General features: G+C 45.4%; 1 protein-coding gene across 1 annotated transcript; it reads right to left on the minus strand.

Annotated features, from left to right (window-relative positions):
• Positions 1 to 353: 353 nt before the first annotated feature.
• On the minus strand, positions 354 to 11,505 carry LOC311142011 (uncharacterized protein). The gene is made up of 3 exons (XM_084177556.1): positions 11,181 to 11,505; positions 1,190 to 2,204; positions 354 to 1,074 (listed from the first exon to the last, which is right to left on the minus strand). Exons 2-3 carry the CDS (start codon positions 2,193 to 2,195, stop codon positions 1,055 to 1,057), a joined length of 1,026 nt encoding a protein of 341 aa, XP_084033682.1. The 5' UTR covers positions 2,196 to 2,204; positions 11,181 to 11,505; the 3' UTR covers positions 354 to 1,054.
• Between the last annotated feature and the right edge of the window lie 1,218 nt (positions 11,506 to 12,723).

A 12,723-nucleotide genomic window follows, 5' to 3' on the forward strand; every position in this document is an offset into this window, starting at 1 on the left:
TATAGTAAGTACTGTAGTATTCTATAGTAAACTGAAGTATTTTTTAAATGTGGGATGACAGTGATGCCACATTGTTTACATTAAAAGCATTTAGTTATGGTCTGGACCGGTTTACTTTACAACTTTTAATGTTGTAGGCCTAGTTCTTAATCAATAGTGAAGTTGGCTAGTTGTATGGCATAGCCATACATCATTACAAATCGTTTTGTCATTATGTTGTCGATGGAAAGGTTGAGCTCTAAATAATCATGGTTGTTTTCTTGGCATTTTCTAGAGGATGCTGTAGTATATAGTATATACTGAAAAGAATGTGACACTTGTAAGCGTAAAGCATTTCTTGGAGATATAAAGTAGAGTAATAATCTTTACTAAAAAATATTTAATGCACACAGACAATTTAAAACACATTTCTAGACATTACAATCAATAATATGTATAATTACCATTGTAAAAAAGAAACATCAAAATACAAACATTAGATAAGAAATTATAAAGAAGCGTGTTGTTTCGCAGCATTTCAAAAGTTAAAGGTTTTATAGATAATTATGTTGAAATACTGAACAGGCAGCCATCTCCAGTAAACAAGGTTGGCATCCCTTTTAAGGAAAATAAATGAAAGCCTAATTCTCAACTACAGTAATACAAAAATGTATGCATTGCATTTCAATCTAATTCCTGACATTTTTAATTTAAACAACATCAAATGGCTAATTTCCTTGTTATATCTCATCTAATGTGTACCACCTCCTGGCAAATGAACCCATAGGTAAATAAGGAGTTGTAAGACCATCAAGAGCCACTGCAGGTCAGTCTTTCCCATTGAAAGCTTAATTCCTAGACTGAATTATGAATGAAGCTCTTCGCTAAAGTGGTTTGTTTGTAGTCCCTCACTTAGGTAATCAAGATAAACACTCAAAACCACCTCAGTGGAACTCTTATCAGGTGACCAATAATTTGTGGAGAAGCCTGCCCTAGTCCACGCCTGTGTAGCAAGTACTGAAGTAGATGCACAGTTTTTAAGATGTTCATTGTTGTCAGCTGTACATTTCCTTGGTCAAGACATCAATGTGGCTTCTGAAATGATATGACAAAAATGAAACAAGATTCATCATTGTTTGATACACAATTTGATCAGTTAAAGAAGGATTTGTCACATATTCAGAACATTTTCAAGGTACTACAGACTCACCTTTTCTCTGTGACTCTTCTGGTGGATCGGCAATTCCTCTGGATCTGAAAACATCTTTTGGCAAAAGGGGCAGACAGACTGGGATGGTTCTCCAAAACCCTTGTCCTAGGTCAGGAGAGTCACTGAGCTTTACTTGGGCCTCTTGATGACTTTGGGGAGATTTGTTTAGGTCTGCATGCCAATCATCATCACCAGCTGACTTCCTATTGCTCTGATGGAGTGGCTCTGCTCCTCTGACACGCTTCATTCCAGCAACCAAAGATTTGGGATTAGAGGACTTTTGAGACAGCTGATCTGAACACACCACCTTATGGCAAGTCTCTTCCCCCTGTGAGCTTAATGCAGGCCTGGCTCGGGGTGGACTGCTCAAGCTCACCTGAAGCCGCTGAGGCTTATGGGATGCCTTGTTTGAGGAGGTCACACACTGGATGGAGCCGGAGTCAGGACCAGGGAAGGGGAAAGCAGTATACTTGTCCTGCTTGTGAGCCGATGCTGAACCATCTCCCTGTATTGTCTGATTCCCCCTCACAGAGCTGGGCTGAGAGGTGGTGGATCCAGGTCCCCCTGTCACCCCACACCCTGACCTGGCCAACCCCGAGCTCCAGCTCTCCAGAGGTGGCACAGACAACTGCTGGATGCAGTGGTGCAGAGAGGGATAATCTACATACTTAAACTTGGGAACTCTCTCCTTGGAAGTGACAGGGGTGCGTCCTCCAGAGGGTCTTCCCAGGGCCGGGGGAAAGTCCTCCAGCCAGCTGTCCAGGGGTGGCACAGTGAATTGCTGGATGCACTGGTGCAGCGAAGGGAAGTCCACATACTGGAATCTGGGCACTTTGAGGGGCACTTCAGAGAGGTCCTCTTTTTTAACCCTGATGGGAATGGTAGGCTTCGCCTCCTCTCTCACCCTACGGGTCTTTGTGTCCGGCTCAGTTTTGACCACTAAGGGCACGAGCTTTGCTTTTGGATCACCTGCTCCCCCTGCAGGGAGAAGTCTCCTGTCCTCCATGGCTGGCCTCTGAAAACACATCAAACACAATTAAATATAACATTTTGGTTAACCTACATTGGTAAAACCAGGCTTCAAATATCGGAAAGCATTTCTAAATATATCCAGTAATGTTACTATGGGGAGGCATATTGGAGGTTGTTCTAAAGCCTTTGCTCTACTTTGCATAAATGTACGTCCTGCTTTTTTCCCCAAGATGTGTCAATCAAATACATGTAAATTCACAGCTGTTTGTCTTTTGAATTATCCCCACTTAGAATCGCTTGTCCTGTCCAGTTCCTCTCTGCTAAGCAACAGCATGTTATTAAGTACGCTGTCCTGACCTGACCACAATAATTAGTTTAGGGGTTTCTGCTTCTGAGAAATAGCCCTAAGCAGCTGTATAGTACAGATATACACTGAGTGCACAAAACATTGACACCTGCTCTTTCCATGACATAGACTGACCAGGTGAATCCAGGTGAAAGCTATGATCCCTTATTGAACAGACGTCATCAGAGCACGCAACAGAACAGTGTACTGCCTACACTTGGTTTGTTGTTTTTATGAAATCGTTTTCATTAAATAGTTTTAAAATCATAGCTAAAGTTTGTATTGCTACTGATTCTGCAACATGGTTGGGACCGCACGTTTGTGTCCCGGATTCCTGTTAAGTAACAGTTAGCTGCTAGCCATCATGAAAATGGAGCAAGCTAATGCTAGCAGTGCTAGCCCACTGGTATAAGATATAATATACAGATATTTCAGGTGTGAGATTACATTTCCACACAATCACAAGATGAAGATAAGGTGGAACTGGAAACTGGACAGAAATTTGTCTGCCCTAAATGCACCACCATCAAGCATCTTAGGGAAGAGATCCTCTGGCTGTTAGCTCAGCTGCGAGAAAAGGAAAACCTGCTTTCTAAGTACACCGACCTTGCTGTAACTCAGGCAAACCAAATCTCAGTTTTAAATGCCTCCTATAGCAAAGCTGTTGATGAGTCGGGCGGCGTTGATCTGTTCTAATCCAATGGACAGATGTTAGGCTCAACTCCGCGGCCCATGGGAGACTGGACACTTGTAAGGCGTAGGAGATCGGGGAGGCAGTCTGGCCACCCGTTAATCCGAGAAGGTCTGATCCAGCTATCAAACAGCTTTGCCCCACTTGAGACGGACCTACCAGCCCCGGGAGTCAGCACAGATCCTGGGTGTATACTAACAGCCGGCGGCCGTCCAGTGGCACCCTCCCCCACGGCCACCACAGTTCAGCAGGTCGTTTCCCCATCGGATTCCATCACTACCACTATCATTGTGGGCAGCTCGATGGTGAGAGATGTTGGCCTGCCTACGGTCTGTGGACTGACCAAGGTCCGCTGTCACCCAGGAGCCCGTGTCCATGACATCAACTTTCTCCTGCCCACGGTTCTGGCCAAGTACTCCAATATTGACACCATCGTCACTCACGTAGGTTTTAACAACCTTCGTTTTAGGCAGGAGGACTACAATTATTTTTTAAAGACCCTCGTTAGCACAGGGAAGAGAATAGTTATCTCTGGCCCCCTCCTGTCCTCCCGGAACGTTTTAGCCAACTCTTTGCCCTAAACGAGTACCTGAAGAAACTTTGCAACGACAGGAATGTCTCTTTTTGTGACAACTTTGATTTGCTGTGGGAGCAATTTTTAAAAGAGACGAGATTCACCCTAACCGCAGGGGTTCCAGTATTATTTCCAACAACATCACAAACTGTTTTAGAGACTGACAGACAGGGTCTGGTAGTGCTCCAGTTCTCCCCATCAGAATAAGCAACAGAGGACTTGGAAACCATATCAACTCCTATAGAAATTGCACTATGGTTATTGTGAGTAACCTAATTTATGTTCCTTTAACTCCGCCTTCTAGTGAGTTTATACAAACTGTCATCTCCTACCATTCTGATAGATTGGAGACTGTCAGAAAACGTGGTTGTAATGTTAATAGTTTGGTTGTTATTACATTGGTTACCTCTAGGCAGTAGAGCAATCACTAGTAAAACCTTCCTCGTGAATTAGTAAAACCTTCCTCGTGAATGACCTCATTACTGAGCGCAAAGTTGATTGCATGTCACTGAAACATGGCTGTCTTCAGACTGTAGTGCCGCTCTTAGTGAAGCCCCCCCCCCCCCCCCCCCCTCTATCAGAAAAGGGGAAAAGGGTGGGGGGACAGCTTCTATTTTTACTAATGCTCTCAGCTGTAAGGCCATTTCATTTGGCGACTTTGGGTCTTTTGAGCATCATGCTATACTGTTTAAATGTCAGCCACCATTGCTGGCCATAACCCTGTATAGGCTACCAAAGCACTGCCCCACTCTTTACTGATTTTTCTTTACTATTGTCTATTGTCCTTGAGAACTATGATAAAATCTTTGTGTTGGGTGATTTTAATATTGATGTTGAGAAAGAGACCATTGGCCATTGAATTTCTTAATATTTTGAGCTCTACTGGGCCCACCCATAACCGCAGCCATACTCTGGACCTGATTATTCCCAAGGGGCTTTCTATTGACATTCTCTATTGTTGATGATGCTTTATCTGATCACCACTGTGTATTCTTTACTACCTTGTTGACCATATCACAGGGTAATTGTCACGCCCTGACTCTAGGACTCGTATTTGTTGAGTCAGGGTGTGTATTTTCGGTGTCGTGTTGTGCTATGTTTATTGTCTATGGTTAGATCTAGTATGTATATATCTATGTTGGCCTGAGTGGTTCCCAATCAGAGGCAGCTGTTGCTCGTTGTCTCTGATTGGGGACAATACTTAGGCAGCCGTTTGGCACCTGGTAGTTGTGGGAACTTGTTACGTGTGAGGTATGTTATTTGTCTACCTTGGACGTCACGTTTCGTTTGTTGTTTTGGTTGTGCGTTTATTCGTGAAATAAATATGAATGCATATCACGCTGCGCCTTGGTCCTTCTCGTTCATGAGCGATCGTGACAGAAGATCCCACCAAAATAGGACCAAGCAGTGTGTTCAGGAGCAAACGCCGGGAATTAAACAGGAGGTTACGTTAGCAGATGTCCTCCTCGGTTGGGGGAGAATCACGGAGGAGGAGGCCGTCCGTTACCGGAGGGCGATGAATGAGGATGCCCAGGTAGGGGAGGAGAAACGGCGCCAACAGTGCCGACGACGGAGACCCGAGAGGCAACCCCAAGAAAAAATGTTGGGGGGGCACACGGTGTGGACGACAAGGCAGCAGGAGGCAGCGACAGGGCGAATCTGCAGGTTAGGAGGCCACCAGGTTACGGGGGCTATTGGTCCAGAGGGAGCAGGAGTTATTTGGTCAGAGGGAGGAGCTACAGGAGGCTATAAGGGAGAAGGAGAGTGTAGAGGCACGGCGAGAGGAGCTGGTTAGGCAGCAGAAGGAGCGGGGGTTTATAAGGGAACCCAGTCCCGCTCCTCGCACCAAGCAAGTGGTGTGTGTCGCCAGTCCGGTCCGGCCCGTTCCTGATCCCCGCACTAAGCCAGTGGTGCGTGTTCCCAGTACGGCCCGACCCGTTCCTGCTCCTCGCACTAAGCCAGTGGTGTGTGTTCCCAGTACGGTCCGGCCCATTCCTGCTCCTCGCATCAAGCCAGTGGGGCGCGTCGCCAGCCCGGTACGGCCTGTTCCTGTCCCTCGCACCAAGCCAGTGGTGCGCGTCGCCAGCCCGGCCCGGCCTGTTCCTGTCCCTCGCACCAAACCGGTGGTGCGCGTCGCCAGCCCGGCCCGGCCTGTTCCTGCCCCTCGCACCAAACCAGTGGTGCGCGTCGCCAGCCCGATCCGGCCTGTTCCTGTCCCTCGCACCAAGCCAGTGGTGCGCGTCGCCAGCCCGGCCCGGCCTGTTCCTGCCCCTCGCACCAAGCCAGTGGTGCGCGTCGCCAGCCCGGTCCGGCCTGTTCCTGTCCCTCGCACCAAGCCAGTGGTGCGCGTCGCCATCCCGGTCCGGCCTGTTCCTGCTCCCCGCACCAAGCCAGTGGTGCGCGTCGCCAGCCCGGTCCGGCCTGTTCCTGTCCCTCGCACCAAGCCAGTGGTGCGCGTCGCCAGCCCGGTCCGGCCTGTTCCTGCTCCCCGCACCAAGCCAGTGGTGCGCGTCTTCAGCCCGGTCCGGCCCGTTCCTGCTCCCCGCACCAAGCCAGTGGTGCGTGTGTCCAGTCCGGCACGGCCCGTGCCTGTTCCACCGGTGCCTGGTCCGGCACCGGTCAGCTGCTCCACTCCGGAGCCAGAGCAATCCGCTCCACCGGGGTCCAGTCCAGCTCCGGTCAGCGGCTCCACTCCGGAGCCAGAGCAATCCGCTCCACCGGGGTCCGGTCCAGCTCCGGTCAGCTGCTCCACTCCGGAGCCAGAGCAATCCGCTCCACCGGGGTCCGGTCCAGCTCCGGTCAGCTGCTCCACTCCGGAGCCAGAGCAATCCGCTCCACGGTGCCTAATCCTGCTCAGGTCAGCGGCTCCACTCCGGAGCCAGAGCAGTTCGATCCACCGTCGTCGGGTCCAGCTCCAGTCAGCAGTTCCAGTCCAGACCCAGACGTCAGCCCCTCTCCAGGTTCGGGGTCTCCCACACCAGGGTCCAGACAGGGCTTGGTACGTCGTGGGAGGAAGGAGAGGGGAAGCAGCGCGCCGAGGTCCAGACCAGACCAGGGGCGCAACAGGGAGGTGGAGAGTAAGTGGTGGTCACGCCCGGAGCAGGATCCGCCTCCGAGGCGGAATGCCCACCCGGCCCCTACCCTGTTATGTTTATGTGGCGCGGTCGGAGTCCGCACCTTTGGGTGGGGGGGTACTGTCACGCCCTGACTCTAGGACTCGTATTTGTTGAGTCAGGGTGTGTATTTTCGGTGTCGTGTTGTGCTATGTTTATTGTCTATGGTTAGATCTAGTATGTATAGATCTATGTTGGCCTGAGTGGTTCCCAATCAGAGGCAGCTGTTGCTCGTTGTCTCTGATTGGGGACAATACTTAGGCAGCCGTTTGGCACCTGGTAGTTGTGGGATCTTGTTCCGTGTGAGGTATGTTATTTGTCTACCTTGGACGTCACGTTTCGTTTGTTGTTTTGGTTGTGCGTTTATTCGTGAAATAAATATGAATACATATCACGCTGCGCCTTGGTCCTTCTCGTTCATGAGCGATCGTGACAGTAATACTGAACGCATTATTAAGAAACGCTATCTTACCTCTGAAGTAAGATCTTACCTCTAAAGATTTCATTGAGTGTATGAACAATACTCCATCACCTATTCTGCCTTCCTCTTGTGATGATTTAGTTGATAACATTAATAGAAAATTAAGGGCAACCATTGATGCCATAGCTCCAGTAAAGTTGAAAAAGGCCTCATCCAAACGGAAAGCCCCTTGGATGAGTGAAGAAACTAATAAATTAAAGAGAAATTGCAGAAAGGCAGAGCAGAAGTGAAGAAAGTCAAAGTTGCAGGTCCATTATGATATTCTGAGAGAGCAATAACGCAATTAGAAATGCCAGACGGGCTCATTTTTCTAACTTGATCACTAATAATCAGAATAATTTGAGAATGCTCTTCTTGACCATTGATGGCCTGATAAATCCTACCCCCGCAAACCTATGTGAACTTCTAAATGTGATGAGTTTGCAGCATAGTTCAGAGATAAGATAACAAACATTAGGCTGGGTATCAGTCAAGCAAGACCTGATAAGAAGTTTGATGATATGTGCCCTAGCCTACCACGCAAAGGCACTATGGATTTATTTTCCCTGGTTGACACAGACATGCTCAGATAAGTGATATCACAACTTAAGCCTTCTACTTGCCTTCTCGATCCTATCCCCACCACCTTCTTCAAAACAGTTTTTAATTGCATATCTGAAGAAGTGCAAGCTATTGTTAATCACTTTCTGTTCACAGGCACTTTCCCCACTGCACTAAAAACTGCTATTGTGAAACCCCTTCTGAAGAAAAGTAATCTAGATTCTTCAGCTCTTAGCAATTTTCGGCCAATCTCCAACCTTCCATCTTAAGCAAAATTCTGGAGAAATTGGTTTTCAAACAGCTAAATTCTTTTTTAAGTGCCAACTGTATTTTAGAAAAATTCCAATCTGGTTTTTGGGCCCACCACAGCACAGAGACAGCCTTAGTTAAAGTGGTAAATGATCTTAGAGCCAACACAGATGCCAAACAGCTCTCTGTCCTTGTACTCTTGGATTTAAGAGCTGCATTCGACATTGTTGATCATGATGTCCTTCTGGACAGACTAGAGAGGTGGGTTGGCCTCTCCGGTCCATTTCTAAGGACCTATTTAACCAGTCAAGAGTTTGTTCACCCTTGGTGAACATAACTCAGAGAAAATACATAACACATGTGGCGTTCCACAAGGTTTGATTTTGGGTCCGGTACTGTTCAGTTTTTATATGTTACCCCTTGGCAGCGTTATCAGAAAGCACAGCATTGATTTTCACTGCTACGCAGACGATACACAACTTTACATTTCCATGTCACCAGAGGATTTTAGGTCCATGGATAAATTATTAGAATGTATTAGTGATTTTAAATACTTGGATGGCTCACAACTTCCTCCAGCCAAATCAAGACAAGACTGAGGTACTTATTGTTGGAGCCAAAGCACAGAGAGAGAATCTAGCCACACATTTTAATTTATTTTAGATTCTGAACTCAATTTTGAATCACACATTAGGAATGTGTCCATAATAGATTTTTACCACCTGAGGAACATTGCCAAGGTGCGGCTGTTTCTCTCTCGGGCTGATACAGAGAAACTCATCCATGTTTTTATTACCAGCAGGCTTGACTACTGTAATGCTCTCCTTTCTGGTCTCCCCAAGAAAGCCATTGGTCAACTGCAAAACATACAGAATGCTGCAGCACGGGTACTGACCAAGACCAGATGGAGAGCACACATTACACCGGTTTTAAGGTCTCTGCTCTGGCTGCCTGTGATTTTTAGAGTTAATTTTAAGATTAATCTATTGGTTTTTAAATCAATCCATGATTGTGCACCTCAATACATGTCAGACATGCTTTTAAGTTATGTACCCAGTAGGTCCCTCAGGTCCTCTGGAACTGGCCTTTTAACTATCCCAAAGCCTAGAACCAAGAGGCATGGAGAGGCAGCCTTTAGTTACTATGCCCCCAGCCTCTTGAATAGCCTGCCAGAGAACCTGAGGAGGGTCGAAACTGTTGACATTTTTAAAAGAGATCTTAGAACACACCTTTTTTAGCTTTGCTTTTCCTTAGTGTGCTTTTTAGTCATTCTGTTTTTTTACTGTTATTATTTTGTTTTTATCCTCTTATGTTTGTTGTGTAGTAAATATGTATGTTTTTATTATTAATATAATTTTTTTCCTGTAAAGCATATTGTGTTGCATTCCATGTCTGAAATGTGCTGTATAAATAAAGCTTAATTTGATTTGATATCACTTGTTAAATCAATTTCAATCAGTGTAGATGAAGGGGAGGAGACAGGTTAAAGAATGATTTCTAGGCCTTGAGACAATTGAGACATGGATTGTGTATGTGTGCCATTCAGAGGGTGAATGGGCAAGACAAAATATTTAAGTGCCTTTGAATGGGGTATGGTAGTAGGTGTCAGGCGCACCGGTTTGTGTCAAGAACTCCAACGCTGCTGGGTTTTTCACACTCAACAGTTTCCCGTGTGTATCAAGAATGGTCCACCACCCAAAGGACATCCAGCCAACTTGACACAACTGTGGGAAGCATTGGAGTCAACATGGGCCAACATCCCTGTGGATTGCTTTTGACACCTTGTAGATTCCATGCCCAGACGAATTGAGGGTGCACAACGCAATATTAGGAAGGTGTCCTTAATGTTTTGTACACTCAGTGTAAATTGACCAGTGTGACCAATGTAGGTTGACCAGATGCTGATAATAAGGGTAAAACTGGGTCCAGTTGAAGATGCTGTGTGCTGCTCCTCCAATCTCATGTCAGGGATAGAAATAGCGTTGCAGGTATGAAGTTAGGAGGAAAGTAGGTCAGAGCCAGACTGATCACACTGCCAGGGGCCCAAAACAAAAGATATGTCACACAGCAGCACAAACTATTGGCCATGCAACAAATGCCAAGCTTGAGCCACGATACTTTAATACAAACCTCCTCACCCTGCTCACTGCAACAAGTATGGCTAGATTCAAGGTAAGACATGAAAGGTTAGAAGGAGAAGCTAAATGTATGCACGCATGACTGTAAATCGCAAAAGCGTCTTCTAAATGGCATACATATTCAGCATTTTGATTCACAATATATTTTTGTCTTTTGTTTATTTTAAATACTTTGTGTGTTTGTTGCCATCGTCATTAGAGGCAGTGAAATAACAGCAATAAGAGGAATCCCAATAGAATCTTATATATGCATGATAACCTACTTATTGTAGTGTCGTTTTTATTGAACCTACCATCCTGGCACAGTGAAACACATAGAGAGATTTGCCCTGGAACTGTGCGGAGCCGTGACGAGGGGCGGGGGGAACGCTGTGTTCCATTTACACTCGCTGTGTAAGAGGAACTGGGTCATGCACGGTGGCCTACATTTGGATGATTTGTTTTCTTCGTTTTTCCCTCCCCACATATATTTGGTCTGGCCCCGCCCTCTTGGGCTCAGCAGCACAAAAGTAACTAGACTACAGCAATATCCATAGTTGAAACGAAAAAGGACCCTTACATTTGGATAACTTCCATACCCATTTTATGACATTTATCCTAGATTTGTAGTAGAAACACAATGACCCGTCGCAATAACTGCAGAGCCAAACGGTTGCATTATTTCCATATGGATCACACTGTTTACTTGTAAATTCATAAATATGCCTATTAAAAGCGGGGTCACGACTGTTGAATTCCTACCGACAATGTCCAATGGGCTATAAGGCGAGTTCTAAAGGGCGACTGGCGCATACACACATCAAAACATAGTCATTGACAAATTAATAATTATTAGCAGTACAATAAAATATGTGGTTATGCCATGCGTTTCTTTATCCAAGTTTTACCTTTCGTTATAGGTCTTCCTGGAAATCCGTGAAACGCGTAATGAATCTGATTCTTGGTGATGCTGTGTCCTGCATTGTGTGCAATTAAATAGTGTTGTTACAAGATGCAAATCAACCAGTAGCCTAATTGCTCAGACGTTTTGGTTTTGCAGCAAATCGAATAGAAAAAAGGCCAAGGAAGGCTGGATGGCTGACCCTTTGAGCGTGGTTGAAGACACCTGCTATTAGTTAGTTTCAGAGAAAATAATAGCTTGATCATTCGATGTCAATGACAGCTCACCAGAAACAGTTATTAAATGCTTTATCTCTAAAAGCCTCTAGTGCTACTGCTACCTTGACTGATAGAGTCTCAAACCAATCAGATTTAGCACAGTCAAACCACGCCCATATAATCCTTATCTATATAACACAATGCAGACCAATGCTCAAACTAGTTACAGTTGAATAGGCGGAGCCTTCGTGCTCCACTTCTGGTCAAATTACAGTTCAGATAGTGTCCACTCCATTAGGATGGGCAATATCACGCATTCACTCATATAATCCTACAACCCAGTTTATATATTACAGACGTTGGCAGATAACATAAATAGCTTTTAGCTGCTATATTTATCAGTACTTCTTTATGAGCATGTCTTGAACTCACACCAATGTAATTACTAATGTATTACCTTGAAGACACAATTATGGGTTATTCTTTAAGAATATAAACTTAATGGGTTTGGGCTACAACTGCCTAATTTCCCTATAATAAACCAAGGAAAATACAAGGTGATATTGTCTTTTGTTTATGTTTTTTGTTGTCAGTTGATTCAATGTATAGCTTCAAAATATGTACATATGCTTAACGTTCATGATCTCATGGACTGTCAGTCATGACGTTTGGCTGGAGTGATGTGGATGGGTAGCCAGGTATATACTGTGGTTTATGCACATCATTGGTAGCCAGGCAAGTTTACTCCAGTCTCTGCTCTTGATTTGTAAGCAGTCCCCTATCACTCAAAGGTGTATAATATGTAGAAATCAAAAAATTAGTGCAGGTATTATTTCCCCCAAACATTTTTATGTTACTTAAATGTAATATTTGAACCAATTCATGGAGCAGAAAAGAGCTTGAATGAAAACAAACATGCTGTTGACATGACCCTATAACAATTGAGTTTGTAATTATATATAACTTTTCTATCAACTGAGGTACTCAAAGCACTTTACATAGTAAGGGGGAAACTCACATCATCCACCACCAATGTGTAGCACCCACCTGGGTGATGCACAGGAACCATTTTGTGCCAGAACACTCACCACACATCAGCTGGAAAGGTGAGGATTGATTTATGCCAATTAGGGGAATGATTAGGTGGCCATGATGGAATGGGACCAGGTTGGGAATTTAGCTATGACAGGGTTAACACCACTACAATAAGAGCCATGGGATTTTTTAATGACCACAGAGAGTCAGGATACCCATTTAACATCCCATCTGAAAGACAGCACCCTAAACAGGGCAATATCCCTGTCATTACTCTGGGATTTCTGTTAGACCAGA

Source organism: Coregonus lavaretus (assembly GCF_964263955.1).
Source record: "Coregonus lavaretus genome assembly, chromosome: 15".
NCBI lineage: Eukaryota > Metazoa > Chordata > Actinopteri > Salmoniformes > Salmonidae > Coregonus > Coregonus lavaretus.